General features: G+C 37.5%; 1 protein-coding gene, 1 long non-coding RNA gene and 1 pseudogene across 2 annotated transcripts in view; 2 read left to right on the plus strand and 1 right to left on the minus strand.

The window, feature by feature from the left end:
• The window catches only part of LOC139959749 (uncharacterized), a 150099-nt gene extending 132834 nt beyond the window's left edge, over positions 1-17265 (minus strand). Inside the window, exons 1-3 of the mRNA XM_071957583.1 lie at positions 16814-17265; positions 1692-1805; positions 801-1136 (exon numbers count right to left, since the gene is read on the minus strand). Coding sequence (XP_071813684.1) covers positions 801-1136; positions 1692-1805; positions 16814-16916 — 553 coding nt within the window. The 5' untranslated portion in view covers positions 16917-17265. The remainder of the gene's footprint in view (positions 1-800; positions 1137-1691; positions 1806-16813) is intronic.
• On the plus strand, positions 3288-10482 carry LOC139960203 (uncharacterized). Its single transcript, XR_011790416.1, has 3 exons — positions 3288-4458; positions 5100-5223; positions 5578-10482. It is a non-coding gene; the product is annotated as an uncharacterized lncRNA (long non-coding RNA).
• A 633-nt stretch (positions 17266-17898) lies between the features above and the next one.
• LOC139960730 (U2 spliceosomal RNA) lies at positions 17899-17987 on the plus strand (annotated as a pseudogene).
• The last annotated feature ends 3449 nt before the right edge of the window (positions 17988-21436 follow it).

Consider the following 21436-nt stretch of genomic DNA (forward strand, 5'->3'; position numbering starts at 1 on the left):
TTCTTCATTTGTATATTTTCATATTTCATAGAGTTTGTAATAAAAAGTCAGTCGTTGTTTCAACGCAAGAACACTCTTGCATCCTCATTTATAACTTATGAGTTCGAAGCGTAGAACCCTAAATTCGGTAATTTCCCCCGCCATCCGCGGTTCGCTTCAATAGCAGCAATGGACATCTCAGGTCTAGTCTGCATTTTGTAGCAACATGGAGGTAAAAACACCTCCATGGTAGCAACAAGCAGAAAACTTCACTTGCAAGCAACGGAAAGTTAACTTTTTCAGAGCGCGGCACGCAGTTTGGGACGAGTCTTCTTAATCTGTACACAGCTAGGTACTCCAAGATAGGCTTGAGAAGAAAAAAAATTAAGCTTCAGAAAGTTAGCTGTCAATTACTTGCACGTTTGAAATGTTCTCAAAAATTTGACAAACAAATTTTTAATTCTGTTCACCAAGAGCTGATCAATGTAAAGAAATCCAGAAATTTGAAACAGGGAAAAAATTATTGTTAAAATTTTGTGTAGCAGTATTGATAGCTCTAAACATTGTCTCTTATAGAATAACTACATGGTTCCTGTGAACAAAAACTGGTATACATCTTGACACTTGTATAGCAATTTGCGCCTATTGCATAGCACATTTTGATGTGATACCAGATAAATTATTGACTGCTGAAGATATGGTAGACCTTGCATAATTAAGCACATTATGATTTATTGAAAGAAGTCAGTTCTGACACATCACACAAGGCATGAAATCTGCAGTTTACATCCCAAACTTTGAAAAGATGAGTACAAACTTACCTGAAATATACTCCAATCTAAATCCTTTAAAATTGTTGTTTTTGTCTGAAGAAAATTGGAACCAAAGTAGATTGGAACTGACTTCGACCACAATTGGTAAACTACTCGTTAGATTGCCTTCCCAACTTTCCAATCTTTCCAAAGATGGAGAGGTACCAAAATCTAAGACATCTTTGGCAGATTCTGTGTAAAAGTCTGTTATCGTTACTCTGATCGTTTCAGCACTGTGGATTCGGACGAGGTAGAGGCAATTAAGATCTGGAGGGTATTCTTGTGGATAGTTTGGACTAGTGATAACACCTGTATCTTGAAAAAATATTTCTCCACATGTCAGTCCTGTTCAAAGAAACGAAAGACAGAAATAACATGACATAAGTAAATGACATATAAGTAAACAACAACAACCCTGCACAGGCAAATGTGTCAAAGTTTTAAATTGCTTGAGGTTTTTTATCCTAGCTGGATCTTCTTCACTGGACATTGTAAAATGTGAAGAAACACTGGAAGCAAGGAAGAGAAAGAACTTGAGGCAAGATTGCTCTAAAAGTTATAAGAAAGGTGACATGGTCTCTGCTGTGACTGTCAGAAGAACCAATTAAGGTTTGTTATACCATGTAACTGATCATCGCAGGAAAAGTACTCGCTGTTACAATATTTCAGATCAGATAGGCTATAGCTTTAGAATGCTGGCTTATTCAGTATAAACTTTTAGAATGGGTACTTTTGCTGACAGCAAAGCGTGTTATGTACACAAGTTCATGTCTAGTCAGTGAGGAGTAGCAATTTGTTCTCTCTGATCAAGATAAGTGTTATTGTAACACATGTATTTTCTACATCATGTAAAATACTACTGTAAAGGCAAAGATGCAAATGTAAAAGATTTTGATTTACCTGTTGCTGTTTCACAATTAATTCCTCTGAAGCCATTCATACACTGACACGTATAGTAGCCAAAGTTTTGATCGACGCAGGTTGCACCATTCTGACAAGGATTGCTTGCACATTCTATGAAATAAAAACACAAAATTTGAGAAAGAATTAAGGTTAAGAATAATGAATTACATATACATTAAGTATAAAGAGACACATGTCACCTGTTTGTAAACCTAGATAACACTTCTGAAAGACTGGAACTAGTTAACAATATTTATTTTATAATAATGATAACATCACACATTATAATTTAAATATACCATATCACAAACTCTCTCTTCTTTATGTAAATTAATCTAATTAAAGGAAACAATAAGGATAAACCATCAGCTATGACAGTAATTAATTAACTGGATGCTTAAATCAATTTCAGACAATACACTAGATTTGATATGGTGCCTGTTACAAATTTACATTTACATGTAACTGATCATCACAAGAAAAGTACTGTTATCAAAACCATAAAGCATGGTGGTAGACTTCTTGACATTTATCTCCTCTGGGCCAATAAACATGAGGGCTTTAACTGCAGGGCTCATCCATTTGAAGATCCAACACAAAAATTATTATATTTTGCTAGCTAGATTTATAGATATTTCTTCTTTTGAAATATAGAGATGTACACATTCATTTAATTAAGGTGTTCTGCAGTAAATGGGGTATGTCAATAAACAGTAAATTCCAACCCGAACATTTGCTAAATGAAACTCAGTGTGAATGGGAAAACCTATCATAGCCTTAAGCTATGTGAGAAAGACAGTATATATTTACAGATGTCAAAATCCAACATTGACATTAGTCTGAACGATCCAGTTTATGATGTAAATTGCATTTTTTAACATTTAAGCATTATATCTATCCAACTACTTATGCAGGGGCCTCACACTATTGCCGATATTGTCTCTCTGCTAAGCCATGCTACATGCACCTTCCCCCCTTTTTCTGGAAATCATTGTGTAATCAGTTCAAACTTAGCTTTGGCAATGATTGCACTATTTTGCATCTAAGTCATCTATCTTACATTTAAAACAAAATGTTCTCAAAGAGGAGAGAGCATCCCCTTTAATAGACCCTCCCGAGGTCAGCATCCTCTGGATGTGGTGACAAAGGGAGGATCCATCCTGGGTGACAACTCTTCTAAGTTATAGGTATGCCACTGAGTATTTGAAATCATAACACACTCAAAAATTAATTAAAGGAGTTGTTTTCCTCACAAGCAAAATTAACAGACGTCGTGACATTAGGCAAGGTTATAGCTAACCTTTTACAGATTGAGATGCACTTGTTCAAATTTATCAGCAGCTCAACGCTGCAAACACAGTCGATAATGGTACGAGACTTGGAAGAAATGAATAGCCTGTGTAAATGAAGTAAGGATACACAGTGTAGCCTATCCGATGAAGGCCAACGTATATATATACGGCAATCAACCGGCTTGGTACAAGGATGGTTGATTTGTTGTAACAAATCGGTCCATTCCAAGTGCAATATACAAATGGTTTCAGGTCCCTTTGCATTATACGTTTAATTGTCTGATAATATCACTTACGTGGTTGTTACTTCTGTATGATAGATCGTAACTTGTATTTCCAGATACTTATTAACTTTCTCATAATTAAATTCGAAGCAAACGATACCATCCTGTTCTGATAATGTAAGACCTGCGCGACGAATATGCGTACAACATGATCGCTTGGGCCCTGGCGAATGCGTACTTGTCGTCTGCTACCAAAGAGTAAAGGAAGGTGGCACTGCAGTACAAACATTCTGGAAAGGAGCCTATGCACGGAAAAATACAAGATGACGAAGAAAAATGACGATAAAAAGACCCATAGCCTACGACAGACCATAGACCCCCTTCGGTGGGTGGGAAGGGGGGAGACAAGGCTAATACCCTTTCTGGTGAGGAGGAAAATGGGAGGGTTTCGTGTCCCATCAGAGTATATTTGTAGACGCAAAATGGTGCTATGTTTTACCTTCATTTTAACAACATATAGGAATGCAAAGTACAAGTTTAAATGTTGCCAGTGCATACAAAGTTTCGTGTGCCATAATATGTAGGCATTTGGAAGATATTTGATTTCTTCGGGGGAGGGGGCACTTCTCCCGTGTCTTGGCCTAAGGTCCTACCCGATGTCAGGGGACAACTTTGGGCGGGGGATACCCCATACAGAAACGCCCGTGATATTGACCCCTGTCATTCAGCACCGAGTGTCAGATGCGTCTACATCTAATCTATATCATATACCTTGAGTTTGTGATAGCCTAGCCAGCGCTATGATATCGCTATAGTGATGGATGCTTCATATTTTGCTACATCACTAGTGTATGGTTAGGAATATAACTATAGTCAATTCGTATAATTTTGATGTTCTTTGCAAGGTTCTTTACTTGGGTGTATACAGACTACAGATTCGTCGATGACTTTGTTTTCTTTCTTTTATGAGTTTCGAACAGAAAGGTAAAAAATTCAATGTAAATACATAGATCTAATTAGAAAAAGAAAAGCTTTACAGGGCGTATTCCCATCGTATAAACGACGCGGAAAATCAATAGTCGACATGATTACAGAAATCCGCATCTCTTGTTACCATGGTGATGTAAGCAAACAATTGAAGTTTACACAATTCGTTCAGCGAGCTTGCAATGATGATACGAACAAGTAACGCTACATAAATTACAACCAATGCTACATATATGTTAGCTGCACATGTTGTATATACAGGTATTGCTTTTAAATGACGGTTATCAAAGAGATAAATTGTCTGAAAAGGTTATAATTTTCCTATAAAAGGCGATGGATTGTTTATATTTAGAAAATGTTACACATTGAGACTAGTATAAGGCTTACATATGTGAAGAAGGCTATTGTTAACTATACGATGTAATAACTATGTACTAATTAATGCGCCAGCTATAGGGTTGTGAACGGGTTAGCACCATTCATACACAGGGCGGATAGAAGTACTTCATGTTTTTTTTCCCCTTCTAATATGACATAGACTTTTGAAATATCAACCAGGGGGACGTGTGATTCCAAACAGATGTCCTATTTTATGTTGTATATGTTTTGTGCATTTGCGGTACGGTGTGCAAGACGCGCGGGCGTTGTTCAGTTTAATGTAAAGGGGTCAACATTATGTCATGATATAAGGTGGCTGGGCAAAGCAAGCCCCCCCCCACCCCCGTCCCGAGACCGGGTCAACACAATGCAAATGGCGATATAGATACAACCATGTGTTCTTGTCAACTTGTGGTAACCAAAAAACGCGTCACGGGACAGCACTTCTTAGAATAGGGATCGAGGTTTAGTTTTCCGTTATTTACTTTGATCACTTGCTTCGTATTTTCTTTTAATTCTATAAGGTAGACATTAGCCCATCAGTCGCCCACGCTTCAACCTAGATAGACGTTCGTGGTTCGCAATACTAAGTCGACAGGGGAACCGTAAACCTAAATGGGGTACTGATGTCACCTGGATAACAACTTGGTAAATTTTAAAGCAACAATTGTTATAAAACTAAGCTAGTATGACTATAACTTAACTTAAGGTTGCAATTTCCCGTAAACTTAGACACAAACACACACAAAAAAAGGTGGGGGGGGGGGTGTAATTCGTCACATCGATTCGCTATGTCCGCGGGTTCGCGGGAACGATTTTGTAACCAGGCCCCTTTTTGAAATTGAAAGTGAGAACATATTTTTCTTTAATTCTCCGGGCTCTTAATTGATCAGAGCCACGGGGAAAGTACCCCCACCCCCACCCCGACCCCAACCATATTTTTAGGAGCTTGCCGAAATATATCGATTAAATTTCTTTCTCAATTTTAAATATTATTTCCAGACTAGCTTCCGTTCATTCTCAGTATCCTGGGTCTGGTAGACATGTGCTGTAGTCCAGTACTCATGCAGGGAGTCGCTGGCCTAAGGTGTGCGGACCGCTGCTGTATGTATCGAGTACACTCGAGAGACACGCTCAACAAAGGGTACTCTATACACAGAATATATAACGCGAGTGTGCAGCGTTGTCTGGAAAACAGATGAGGTGGAGGGGGGGGGGGGTGGGGTTGAGGAGGATATTGAACGTCGTTGTTATTTCACTATGGTTATTGAATATATTTATGATATTGAATTGAAGTTGATAATATTAAATTTATTGATCATATTCTTATTATCAAATAAACAATAAATTCTTCACCATCTGACATGATTCTAATAGTTGTGTGAGTTGTAACTTGACAGCTTAGTTCGTAAATATCGCGCTTTTAAACTTTAATGTTGGAGATCTTGCATTTATGGTCAATCAACCAGTTAGACAAACCCCCGCAAGTCACCTTAGTAAATTTATTGGGCATTAAATGGGTTGATGGGCCACATGTATGTTATCATAACTTCAGCACTTTTATTCCCTTACGTGATATTCTAGTCTAAATATTTCTGTCAATCTGATCTCTACTGTTCTTGTTTGGTGGTTTGCACTTTTGACACAATAATGATAAATCATCGTTTGTCACGCGGAAACAGGTTTATGGCCCCCAAAAGGAAGACTTTATATACGTTCTTGTAAAGATTCATATTTTATAACTAGGTAAAAAAAACCTGATTAAAAACTTGACAAAAGATATATGAATGTTATCTTGATGCAGTTAGTATGGTGAGACAAGAAATGTGAGGAACACGGATACTATTACACGTCTTCACTCATAAGGAACAGAATAAGGAACACGAGGGGGGGGGGGGTTGGGGGGTGAGCGGCGGGGGAATTGGCTAGGGGTTGCATATCCATACCTGACTACATGAGATGGGCCTGCTTTAAATGTATATATCAGTTAATAGTTTTGCCTTCATATATATATGCCATTGTATACGCATAGGCCTAGATATGCGTGTCTACCGGGAACTATGATTAATACTTATCCAGCCTATATTCGGCACCACGGTAATCGGTTCCCATACATGGAGATATTTATACTATTTAATTGCATGCATGGAGTCGGTCCCGTTCCCGTATACCCTGAATATGTACCACCATCATAATCAAACCTTCTCCTGCCCCATCACAAAGGCCCTTGAGAGGTCCAGTGAGGTGCTAAGGAGGGGCATATGATCCTTATCTGAAATTGCTTTCAAAATTGGTCACATATAAGCATGGCTATCATTTTCTGGTTTAAACATCCCAGACTCTCACGGGACTGTCAGGTACCCACCTACCCGTCTAGACAAGTTCTAAAGAGACACATGAATGGCGGTTTCTTCACAATTAAGTTGCTTTCAAACTTTAAATACCAATACGTCAATTTACTTTTTCACTTATAAAACCCTTTGACATTATTCTTCGTTTTTCGTCAACATGCATGCCCAGCTTTGGACTTCTTGAACATTAAACAAACATATATAGGTGATAAAATTGATCAGCGAGTATTTAGTTACATTAATTGTACTCATTTAAGGATGGAATAATTTGCATAAGGTCATGTGTTATGAAATGAAATTAGTATAGGTCTCTTTAAAAGAGAAATTTTCCCTGCTTAACCCGTATAGCCTATACACAGCGTTATATTAGTATATTTTTCGGTGAAGTCGACATACTGTGGATATTCTTGATTCAGAAACTTCTACGCAGCTATATATACAGTTATATTTTATAACACTCAATTTACCCGGCGCAGTATCTTTCTCTTTTACAGTTTACACTGTATGCATGTACGATACATTATATAAGACTCTGTGTATATATGTCAACGCCTATATAGTACAACCCGATAATGAAACCACCAAGCCTCCCGTTTTCTTATTGACTTTAAATAATCAATCGATACATATATACCCTGAAAGCAAATGACCTACGTTTAAACGAAACTCACGTGACATAGAATCCTTTGAATAAGACGACAGTTTCCTTATGTGACTAGAATCAAACATTGTATAGGCTTAGATAGAAAAGAAAACCGTACTATTGTATACAAATAGGGTGGAGTAGCAGGTGACGTATTGTTACAAAACAGAAATGGTCATGAATATTTAATGTTATAAAAAAAATCAAGTGACCAGACGTCAGGGATACTTTTTAAAGGAAATCATTTATAAGCTGTAACAATTAAAAGTGCTTTTTGTTCACGGTTATTATATTTTAGTATATTGATGCTTAATGTTCCACATAGTGCCATTGTGTTTCTGCCTCACTGTGTAGTGTAACGATACATTATGGAAGCAAAACCCCGGCAGCTGGTGCAAGGTGTATATAATGATTGGGATACACACCCAGCATCATCATATTTGGCTTGCAAAACATATCTTTGTTTGAAGAAACACCTGAGAAATATCTTGTTCCGTTTGGGAGACATTGTATAGTGTAAAAGTTGTTGTGTCTGGGAGCTGACATGTTGTAAAACTGTGACGTCATGGAGCCACTAGGGATCTGAGACCGTTTTCTTTCTCTCTGTTTTTTCTTTTCACATTTTCAAAATAGAAATGCTAGCAGTGTTGACACTGAAACCTATAACATCATTAGGTTACTTATGCTATAAGAGGTTCAGTATTTTAGGTTCAGCTTTTTTGTCATATCTCCATCTCCAATACAGAAAATAGTTGCTCAGCGTGTAATCGGTGCTTAATAACCATCGTTAGAGTACTTGTATCATGAGAGGGCCTGCTATAAATTAAAACAAATCATGCAAGACCCAACACACCCTGTTTGAGCACTACATTTACAACCGCTCTGGACTGCGTTTATACCCACCACGTACACTTAGGGGCCGCTACAGATATACTCATTTGTGCCTAATTCTATCCATATATTTAATTCACAAGTGAGAAGATAAGTTTTTTATTTGTAGGAGTTGCTGTATATATGTTTGTTTTACTTTATGCGTATCGCAATCTCTTGATACTTCTACTATTGCTTTCCCCCCATTTACGACCTGTGTAAGCCGAATTTCCGATTGTGGACAATAAATTCAAATTCAATTCAATTCAATAAACAATGCAAGGAATAAAGATGTTAAATGTTAAAAACACTTGAAGGACTTTTGGCTCAATATTGTCATATTTATAGACTTGATCAAGTCTTCGGCCTTGCGTGTGAAGGAACATTTAATCAGTGATATCTCCCAAATATACTTTACTTAGCTGTTTGTGGGGAAGTTATTGATGATATTATTCCTTATATAGCACAATAATGATGGTTGGGTTTTGTGTCTCCTTATATAAAGGTAACCTGTAGATTCAACTCACCCCAACGAAAAGTAAAGGAAAATATATCGAAAATTGCTTCCAAATATACCGTTTTTGCCAGGTTTGCCAATTAAATATTTGAGTTAGAAAGGACAATGATACTCATATGATGACAATAAGTGGACGCTAAATTGTGACCAAAGGGCAATGACGATTAGTAATATTTCAGCAGTTTGGAGGTCGATCACCTTTAATGGTTTTCTTTCCCTCTAAAGGTTGGCCACTCTTGTGTTCTTCATTGATACCAAGATGTGATTGTGGTTTAGTGACTCACCATACACTGTGCGGGTACATGTGACATTGATAATAACCCGGAGTCTGGAAATATGTTTTATGATTGCCCTAACTTATATTGAAACAAGCATTTTGCGACCAATTTCGTCCAACCACAACGACGAACGCTAGAGACAGTCAACGAAAATAGACGCCCACTTTGAAATGTTTGTTAGAAAAAGCAAGCCGCGTCTGATATGACACGGAGCAATAAAATTCGCAATTTATCAACTAAATTTAAGAACTCACTAGAGTATTCTTACTTTATTCCACCCTTATCATTTCCGAGAATTGAATTAACATCATGAACGTGGTTTAATTATTGAACAATATCGCCCTTTTAAAATTGTTTAAGGACTTAATAAACTCAAGCCTTACAGAAAAAAAACCGCACAAAATAAACCTGTACAAGAAAACATATATATAGAACTTTTCAAGGCGGTCCACAAACGTTCACGTCCAACATCCACGATCTTTCACTACGACTGGACCGTCACTCACCAGACCCCGAGAAGCGAAGCACAGAATTAAAAAACGCTATACCTTGGAATAACTATATGGAATTGATATGATAAAAATAATATAGACATTTTTTCCAAAGTCTGGAAAATCCCGCGCGCAATGCAACGAAATTGCTTAGCGATCCACTTTTGGATCGCGCCCGATGGGTGAGGACTGTGATTTTAATAAAAACATATTTGTTTCATACTCCAAGATTCTCAAGAACTCATTTTGTACTTATATATACACTCGTACACATATTGACGGAATAAGACATTGGGTATCTCAAGTCAAGTCAAAACTTTATGAGTGGAGAGGGATGATCTATCATTACGTGATGACGTGTTGAAAATTCGCAACCTTTGACCTCAAACTATCATAAGTTACTTTCTTCTCGTCCGTGGTCGATGATGGTTTTATAAGTTAATGACGAACGACGATATATCTCAGAATCTTGCGATGGGGCTGTAAATTGGACGAGACGAAATCGCTGACAATTTATTACCGGTGTAGAGTCGGCTGGTAAATCGTACGCGGTGTCGGTGTTTTATATTAATGTATAGAGGAGACGAGATATCAATGTTGACTTTTATGTTTACCAGACTTCACATACCATCTGTCAATTTACGGCGTCAGAAATCCATCTGAAACTCGTAAATAATGGAACTATACAAAAAGGGTTTGTTTGATTGATTAAGTAGATGACTTGAGGGGAGGGGGTGGGGCGGAGAGAGAAACGTAGAAACGTACGTACGTCCCCGATTTGATCTTTCTTTGCGACATTACTTCGTAAAATATTCCTTTGGGGGAAGATACTAAGCTTTAACCTAACAATGATATACTTTGGAGTTAGCCGTATAGTATACCAGCAGTTCTTTCACTGAAGTGTGTTTTAAATAAAATGTAATTTAATACAACATTAATTTATGTCTTGATTTGATGCCAATCATTAATCTGTTCTTAAACATGTCTTTCTTTATTTATATACATGGACTAATAACCAGCTTAATGTATAGCATATATGTTAATTGTCTTGACATTAACTACTTGTTTCACATGTGGTGTACGTGCGGTATTACAGTATCTTTAACCCAGAATGTCTGGAATTTAAATGTCCTGCAGTTTAAAGAATATTCTATAAGTGAGGATGGTGATGTCACCAGTATCTATTGACGCCCAAATTTTACCCATATTATAGAGTTACTGGAATGTCTTAAAAGAAGTATTTCCTGGAAGTTCTGACCCACCAATTTCGGTATGGACACTAAGGAATGATTCCGATAAAAGTATAATTAATAAGATAGAATGCTTTGAGGGATGGGGTAAAAGTTAATTTGGGAAGATTTTACCACGGTTTTCCATTACTTGAATTTTTAACATAATTAGGTGAAATACTGATGTACTGTACTTTGACAAGTAATACTTTGCTTAAAACTGTAAAAATTATTTATAAATGCTTTTGACCGACCGATATTTCAGAGACTCATCAAGTCCGTTAACCGTTTTAGCCAGAGGTAGGAGCCTGGTGGAAGGGGGCACTGGGGGCACGTGCCCCCCATTTTTTCTCCAAAATAGCAAATCAGCCCTACTGGTAAATAAAATGTGCTCCTTTAATGAAGGACTGTCTTTTGGATACCTTAAGCCTTTGTTCATTTTAATATTTTATTTTAATTATTTATTTTTAGTCTGTACATGCTATTTTTAAAATGGGATCCCATATCTTTTTGGAGCACGGTTAACAATCTCAATAAATAGTATTGATAGTATACTTCCACATCATATATATTTAAGTGATATGGCCAGTGTGTATCGGTTTATTGCATAACGAGTGGTTGTTGTGGAATGAGAAAGTGCCCCTCTGATGTTGCGCCCCCCTCCCACTTTTTGGAAGCTTCCTACCCCTCTGGTTTTAGCAATGATATGTCAGGGCGGGAGAAGGATAGGAAAGGGTGGGCGGGGATCCGTAGTGTCCTGTGAAACATTTCGAGCCTCTTACGGTGTCGAATCGTAAAAATTAAGACTCTATCTCTCCCCTGCCCCCTCATAAACATACCAACGTGTTTTATTTCCACCGCAAAATGTCTAAAATCTTATACTTAGTTATAGCAAAGACTCCAATACGTCAACCCCTAAAACCCTCACATTTTCACATCACTGCAGAATACTACGTGACTTGTTAAATTGGTTTTTGACAATAGATTGTGCTGATGGAACCAGTTTTGTCCACCTACGTTTGGTGACCCGCTAAATATTTTAGTCAGTAGTAGAATGCTTCTAGCAAGACGGGGGAAAACGAAAACTGGGACAGTACTCGTTCTACCCTTTATGTTATCCCCACAATTCAATTGTTCTCTGCTTTTAGCTAACAAAGAAACGGGGCCACTTTACAATACTGCACGAAAGCAAACTCGGTTCCTTTCACCTGCGTAAACGTTGAAGACCGTTTCAACAATGGAAAGGCTATATTGGCATTTAGGGTCATCGGATGTGGAAAGACCTTGCATGGGGGAAAATAACCGCGAATAATTTTTACAGCTTTTTTAATTTCACAATTTTAATACTAATGAAATAACGACCTGACTCCTGTTTACCTCAACCCCTCCCAACGCACCTGGAACCCGTGTCAGGCTCCCTACATGAAGAGGGTAAGCTAGGGTCTCTTCCGTCGATTGCGTCGTCCTGTTTATGCACAGTTATCAAGATAAAATTATGTGTCAATACACGCGAGCTGCTCTGTTATCATTAGAGTCAACATATACTGAGTTGCAGAGGCTCGGACATACTAACTATAACTGATAACTTATGTTCTATACTATAACTTAACCTGTCTGTATTCTGTGCGTGTTTTTTGTCCCTTCTGTTACTGTTACTTGTCATTTAGCCTAAGTTGAAGAAGATCCTGCTAGGATCGAAACGTCAGGCCAACTTACTTTTACACAACTATATAACTAATGTCGAAGCAGATTCATGTCAAAATGGTAATTCGATTGCTTGCTATCTTCTATACTCCTTTCCTCTCATTCATTGATTTAAAATTATTTTCCGTTTGCCGACCATTGTAAACAGTTCAAAAAATCATATTAGTAATAGTGGTGGCTCCAATTCACCGGTCACTGATCCTTAATCTTTTTTGAAATTTTTTACATAAGTAACCCTTTGTTTATAAATTGGTTAGTTACTGGCCCAAAACAAGTCTTTATAGCTTGGAGGGAATATCAAATTATCCGTGTCTGTGATAAACAGCAGAGGAAGAGGAAGAGATTTTAATGGGAGGAAGGAGTTCATGGGGGGTAACCACCAAAATACCTCTATACCTCCCGACAATATGGACCTTCTGTCCATGAATTCTCTGTCACAAATTCCAGTATTTTAACGTATTATCAGTATCAGCAAAACGGCACATGTTAAAGAAAAACTTTGCTCAAATCTTCAAAAGTGTACTCTTTAATTACATTTTTCTTGATTTCTCAACAAAACGTCAAATTTTAAGAGCATGAAAGGAAATTTTTTTCTGTAAAAAATTGTAATTTTCACCTGCCGATTTTTGAAAACTTTGAAATGGGGAATTCTTGATGTTTTTATTTCACAAAATAAGGGGCACTTTCCACCGGTTTCCTTATACCCCCCCTCCCAGTCTCCGCGGGGGCTAAGAGGGCAATCAATAACAGACCTATATTGTCAGTCAAATTCCTGATCCAAAAGGTTACAGGCTGCAGCTGTAGCGAAGTTGATGATGGATTAGTTATTTAAATTTACAACACATTATACATCTCCCTATCATTTGCTTATTTTCGAATCCTCAAAACACATACACTGGTTGTGTTGTTCTTACGTACAAATCAGGGCCAAGTTCGATAGCGATGAATCCCTTCACCCCCCACCCTCACCACTCGTCTATATCTTGTATTTTGTCTACTGCTCTCCTTAAATGGATTTTCTGCAGTGGCCGAAGTTCATTGCTTAGCGAACTTGCTGAAACTAATCTCCTACATTTTCATTGCACTTTGTTATCGCGAACACATGATTTTCTTTTAATTTGGTGTTCTTTTGCAAATGCACCTGGCAACAGCAGGATGAATGATATCATCAGGGCACTTCAGTTGAGAAATGTCTTTTCCTATTACTTTTCCACAGAGGAAATGAATTTTTCCAAAGAAAGATGCATTTGATCGGAAAGTTGGAATACAGAGAACGTTGACAGCTAAGCAAACATTCCAAATTAATCAGATGTCAAGGGAGTTGCTCCCTGGTCAAATCAATCAGGAGATTATAACAGGGAGTTGTTCCATAACAACTCCCTGATTATAATATATAGTAGCACTTTTGAAGAAGTGTATACGCATACAGATGACGTCACAGACCACATGATGTGATCCAGCCAAGCTTCATGGACGTTTAAGTAGCCAGTCAAAAGTAGGTAACAGTCGAAAAACCATATTTCGAGTTAGGGGACAATACGTCATTGATAAAGGGTTTTGAAATATGTTTTTCTCCTCAATACAAGCTGTGTACATTGTTTCAGTTTGCCACCAGAAAATTCCAGAAAATTCCTAAACCTATTCATTGAACGAAAACAATGATCAATCGGGACAATAAAGTGGCAATCAAAAGTGAAGAACAAGAAGAAAAAACAGAAAAAAAGCAAAGCGATCCTGACCGACTGACCAAAATAGTACAAATTAAATCTTCATTTCAATTAAAATTCGCCATTTTTTTTCAAAACACAACAGTGTATAACAACTCCCTGAGTGTACCGTGGTAGCTTTCAAGAGATTTTTTGAAAGACGATAGCCTAGCGCACACACACGCAACACCCACACACAACTCTGCATATGATGGTGGCTGTATTGTCCACATCCATACAAATACCAATGGGATCCGTACATATTATGTGGCAATACACAAGCCTTTAAGGCATAACCTCTGGTGACCCTCAAACTCTCAATTGATAGATATATATTTGGGGGGATTTTCTGGATAATCGCTTTGTTTGCTTGCTCAATAAAAACAGCCATGTAGAATTGTAGATCGGATTTATCAAAGTCACTTTAAACTGGTTATAATCTATATGTCTGAGTTTGCCAGCGGATAGTCAGTCACACGGTGGAACCAATGATGATCGTTTCTCACGATACCGTGAGAGACAAAACTAGGAGTACACTAATATAAATATTGAGAATACAGCAATAATAAATAGATTATCTTGAAGATAGAACCGTCAGAAATATGAGTGACATTCATTAAACTATTCCGAAAACTCATGCATCATGCATGATCCAGGAAACAATCAATCCATTGAAGCACTGAGCAAGAATCAACTCCTTTCATTTTGAAAGTTTATAAATGTTTAAATTGAAAACATTCCAAGCAGGTGCGGTCCTCACCAAATTCGCTGCGAACTAGTCGGCACTCAGCTCTTGAATCTGCAGCAAACACCCACTGAAAGGACTAAACCTGGCGTTTTTCAAAGAGATACCAAATTTACGAAAACGTTGAGATTTAGCCTAGAGACATAACGTTTTAAAGTCAGCTAACACTCATCGTTTTAACTATTCTAAAGAAGTTATTTAACATTAATGCAGCCTTGTTTTCCTTGGCAACTTCTATTTGAATTATGCATTCCAGAATTATCCAGATCTCTATGTAAATCGCTGTTTTGCCGCTATAGGTTGTTGCGTGCGAAAGATTTTGAGATCCACGGACCCTGACACGATAATAAAACACTTGAGTCCTCCGACGACCCCCACCACACCCCTTCGCCAAGCTTCCTCACCTCATCTGGTGCATTTAAGTATACATAACTCATTTTTTAATGCGGTTTTTTATAAAAAGGTAATCAACCGACTTTGAGTTTAAGAAAAAAAATGTTTTAAAACTTCCCAGACGTTGACGTTCACTTCTCGATCATTTTCTCTGGACTCACAGAATCATTAAATATCTGGTAACAAATTATTCCACGCTAATTTTAATTACATGTAAATCCAAAGTCGGAATCTCACAACCCCCTGCATGGGATCCGATTAAGAATGGTCGTTTTTTTATACTATAACAGGGGCCATGCAGGGTATGGAATAAATTGATGAGCAATTATGTTCAACATAAGAAACAATAATCAGTGTTATAATTTTATACATATAAATTAAAATAAATAAAATAAACCTATATACTGCATGACATACATGTATTAATTTAATTAACATATTTTATACTCCTATATGTAGAACTTATGTATTACCGAAACGTTAACTTGTCCTAGCATTATACGTAACTGAATGTCTAGAAACCAGAGGAAGGTAGACTTAACCGTTGTGCAAAACCAGCATCTTTGAACATTCTAAACTTAGGAGGAGCCTCATATGAGATGCTGAAAGATCTGATCATGTTATTAAGCAGTCTCTATATCTATTACTTGTATTCTGAATATTTTAAAGTAAGTTGGCCTGACGTTTCGATCCTAGCAGGATCTTCTTCAAAGGCTAAATGGCAAGTAACAGTATCAGAAGGGACAAAAACACGCACATAATACAGACAGGTTAATGAGCATGGTGAACACAAAGAGATAGATGTAAGGGGATTAGACGATTAAGGGATGGAGAGTTATAATAATATTCTGAGTTATAATTTACACGATAACTTATGTTTTAATCTTGCTCTTTGACATACTATGTGAAAGAATTATAAAAAAAAAACGTGGCCTTTCACACATTCTATCAGAACAAAGAAACTATTGGGTTATAGAAACAATGACAAAGTCCGAAGATTTTGATCTGTTACCAAAACAAATGGAGGTCTGTTTTTACCTCCATGCCAGAACAAATGGATAACAGACATTTATAAAGTCATCATTGACTTATACTGGAAGTATTGCGTAACTGACAAGTTTGGTTACGCAGACAGTGTATTGTGACTTGTAAAATATACTTTATAACTTTCCTTTTGTAATAATTATGTGAACGATATTTTCATGATGTAAACCAAGCTTTCACCGGATTGCAAGGATCACCTCAACAAGCATATGAGATCTAAAAGTTGATCCCTTCGATCCATATGATGTGGGACTAAGTATTACTTACCTCCTGCAGAACTGACTAGCCTACATGTGCAGGCTAGTAGCAGTAGAACAATGATTATGAAACAATCCACTCTCCGAACGCTTGTCATCGCGATTATCTGCATATGTAATGAACTCTTCAGCTATAATGTTCCCTCAGAGAATTTAAAGTAATAAAAAAGGGCCACAAACAACGAACACTTTTGCTCCGCCGGTGAAACAAAAAAAAAACAGAATTTTTCCAATAAGTAATTATTCCATTTTCAAGATAATATATGGTACATTGTTTCCACCAGATATGACAATGTGCCTGAGGTATTCTTGCAACGGTCCAACATGCGCTACGTATGTACAGCTCTATGATTGTTATTAACTGTATAAGCTTGAGCAAGTTGCTTTGGTAGCGGGTTTATAATAAATTTTCCAGCTTGCTAAGCTACGTTTGACGCACACACACACACCTACGATGAGTAAGCGGTGGCTTTCTGCACACAATACTGGTTGCGAAATGGCACCGATACGCTACAATGGTTTTCTTGAAAGGTTATCATCCTTTTAGGTAGATCATTGTTTAAGTGGATTTAGGTTACCGGAGATATTGTCTAAGAATTGATTTTGAGTCAAGGAGGGATATGAATATTCATGTTTTCATAGGTATCATTCGAATCGCGGTCGCACGTAGTATAGCAAATATATGATGACAATAATAAAGAATGACCTTGGTTAGCTTGTGTAACGGTGTTTACGATACTCCGTGACCTACTTCAAACCACACCACCTTTGGATATCCTGTACTTTTAAGATTCCGTTCAGCATCGGGTACCGGTTATTCAGCCACGCTCTAGTTACCCAGGGTAACGAGTCACTTGTCTCTTGGCTAAGATCACTTAAATAGTGCGGTATCGCTTACTTCAGATAGCCTACACAGAAGGCTATCACTTGTCATTTAGCCTTTGAAGAAGATCCTGCTAGGATCGAAACGTCAAGCCAACTTACTTTAACACATTCTCTTACACAGGCTCTCTAGTGGATAAGCAGTTTGCTAACATTTAAAACATTTTTTAAGCCTACACAGTACACAGTAGATCGCTCATCAGCCTCTTAATTATCGCTTCTCAGCCTCTTGGCTAAGATCATGTGTAGTATCTGTTCTTTTTGTTGAGGGAACCGTGACACACACTTGACGATGATCACACAGTCAGTCTCGATGCAAGTGGACTGGGGTTGAAAGCGGACCAGTCGTTTTGTATTCGTGCCCAGGTTATTTCTTGGGAGAGGCATGTGTATAGTATCCATTCCCCCCTTCGAATTATACCTCACTGAACTTAACACCGTCATGACGACACGGTTACCGTCCCGGTGTTAGGGACTGATGTTGAGAGTGGATCAAATTGGTTGACATTTATTTGCTATAGTGGTTCTGTAGGTTGTGTAAGAGAACCATCTAATGAATTGAAATGTATGTATGTATGTATGTATGTATGTATGTATGTATGTATGTATGTATGTATGTATGTATGTATGTATGTATGTATGTATGTATGTATGTATGTATGTATGTATGTATATGTGATCTTCCCGCAAGCAGGAACTCGCGAAAGAAGCCGTGGAGGCTTGTAGACTCGCAAGCTGACCGAAGCCAATCTCTCGGCACACATCCATTTAACGTCCATGTCGGGAAGTTGTTATTGAACAACACCCTTGCCAGACGACACACATTGCTGTCGGCGGGGAATCGAACCGGGTATCTCATGACTGGGAGACGCCGGCGTTAACCACTAGGCTATACACTCCGCCGAAATAAAGAGGTGAAGGGGGATGATGGGTAAGGAGGGATGGAGGTGGAGTTAAGGTGCAGCCGGTGCTTCTTTATGATAAAAGTAATATATATATATATATATATATATATATATATATATATATATATATATATATATATATATATATATATATACCTTTTAGTTACGATCAACCGTGTTTGGCCGACATATTACAATGACTAATTTTACCTAGACAACCTTCGTTTTGCTCAAGATATATCTTATAGTATGGATAGATCACATTTATTATCTCCAACCTCCTAAGACAAGAATCACCTAAGGCTTTGCTGAAGTAATTATTCTTATTAACACATGAGAGAAGTAAAGAAATGATGGGCATAATGCAGTGTAAGGGGGGGGGGGGGCGGGAGGAGGCACGAAATTTATCTTGTGGGCCATGGTGAAATTTTGTAAAGATTCCCACCTATAGTCTCTAAACAATAACTACTATTTCTACATATGTTACATTATATTGAAAACGTAAATTTTACATGATATTGGAAATGAACGTTTTCCAAGCATATTTTGCATCTGTTGTATTTTCAATAATCATATAAAAAAAAAGAACTCATATAGACACTGGGCACTAGTTTTCCCACCTGCAAATATTTCATGCTTCGGTCAGTCATCCAGTTAAATTCATTGTGTCATTTTACTTATCACTGGATGAAAAAATTGCTCCCGTATTCCAGAGTTCCACGGGCCTTCTCAGAAGAGCTTTGAAAATAACCCATGTAGTAAAAAGCATGTCCACTAGCCGCACTCAACGTGCCCACCATTACTGGAGTGCCTTACATTACACAACTACTCGAAATAGAGGGCGTTTTGCACAATTGTAAACTCATACATCGAAAAGAAGCACAGTCGGGTTTTTCTCCTTTTCTAATAATAATGATGATGATGATGATGATGATGATGATGATGATGATGATGATGATGATGATGATGATGATGATGATGATGATGATGATGATGATGATGATGATGATGATGATGATGATGATGATGATGATGATGATGATGATGATGATGATGATGATGATGATGATGATGATGATGATGATGATGAAGATGATGATGATGATGATGATGATGATGATGATGATGATGATGATGATGATGATGATGATGATGATGATCTATATAATATATCTATGGAAACGAGTTAAACAATACTTTAGATCGTGCAGGAGGTGCAAATACTAAACTTTCTTCAAACCAGAATGCAAAACGCATTGAGGTTTGGATGACTTCATTGCACTAGAGTTCTGCTTGTTAACCAGAAGTAGCTGTTACACTATAAATGGCCCGAACCACTATTTTGATAAACAGTTACACTTTGGCTTGGTAAACACAGTTCAGTCCACTGTACATGGCAAAGCACACCTCCACCAAAAACAATATGGGTTTTGTACTCAATGTGATGCATCCGAACATCGTCAGATATTATGTGAAAGGGTTTTCAGAGGTTGAACTCTGGTGACATCAAATGAGATTTGACCTCACAAGCTACAAGATTCCTGTACTCAGTATGGCAAATCCATATACCATGTATGAAAAGTATCCATGAATTTTACCATGGGAAATCATAATGCTTTTCAGGCCTCGACACTGAAACATTTTTAAAAGTACTCGCTATTTGGCGACCGTGCATGACTAAAAATCTACTCGCCAAAACGCAAATTCACTCGTCAACATGACTGCTGTTCATGTCTCAATAGTACAGATTTACACAATCAGTACTTTCTGAGAACAAAGGTTAGGCAATTAGGCAGATACATGGTGCTACGTAATTGCATATAGTGGAAAATTATGTTTTTGAGCAGTATGAAATTAAAATAGTGAGTGATTAACAAAGAAAAGCATGTCGTAGAATAATAACAAAGCAGCTAGGCCTACTGTTGTGTCTCAATCAATTAAAAATAAAACACCTGCAAAAATGCAAACGAAGATAGCTTGACTCTGTTACATCCTCTAGTACTATAGGCATATCCTATACAGTAACCAGGTATGTATAGTCCCAAGCCTATACAGTACCTCACTGCTACTTTGAACCGATTAACACGATTTGTACATTTTCCCAATTATTTATCTTGTAGTTTAGCTGCATACTGGTGTGCAAAAAATATCGCTTTTACTCCATGACACTGCCATTACACTTCGTAAGTGTATTGGTGTTCTGACACGAACATTTTTCGCTTCACGCTTTTGTGTTAATGAACCAAATTTTAAACTTACCGATGTATGTACAAGCAGTATACGAACCCTTTTTTCACATTTTTGCCACAATTTGACCTCTGTTGACTCCAAATGACCTTTGACCTCAACAAAAAAATAGGCAGAATTGCACTTAACTACATACTAAACATAAGATTAGTCCAAGCTTCCCTTCTTGAGATATTGTGTTTACAAGAAGCATATTGTTTTTTTACGGAGGTCAAAGTTCATTTGGAGCCTCTATGGGTCAAATTTTGAAACATTGTAAACACGATATCTCAAGAAGGGAAGATTGGACCTTGCTAAACATGAGATTGGTCAAAGCTTCCCTTTTTTCGTGTTTACAAGGTTTCCAAATTTGATCCCTGGAGACCCCAAATAAACTTTGACCTCCATAATAAACAATAAGCTTTTTTTACTTAATGTGGTACCCCTTCACACGAAAAATGAGACGGTCCAAGCTTTCCTTCTTAAGATATCGTGTTTACAAGGTTTTCAAAATTTGACCCCTGGTGACCCCTAATGACAATTGACCTCCTCTAAACACAATGGGCTTTTCTCCTAAATGTGGCTACATATGAGATTGAGATACCGTGTTTACAAGCAAG

Source organism: Apostichopus japonicus, chromosome 19 (genome assembly GCF_037975245.1).
Source record: "Apostichopus japonicus isolate 1M-3 chromosome 19, ASM3797524v1, whole genome shotgun sequence".
Classification (NCBI taxonomy): Eukaryota; Metazoa; Echinodermata; class Holothuroidea; order Aspidochirotida; family Stichopodidae; genus Apostichopus; species Apostichopus japonicus.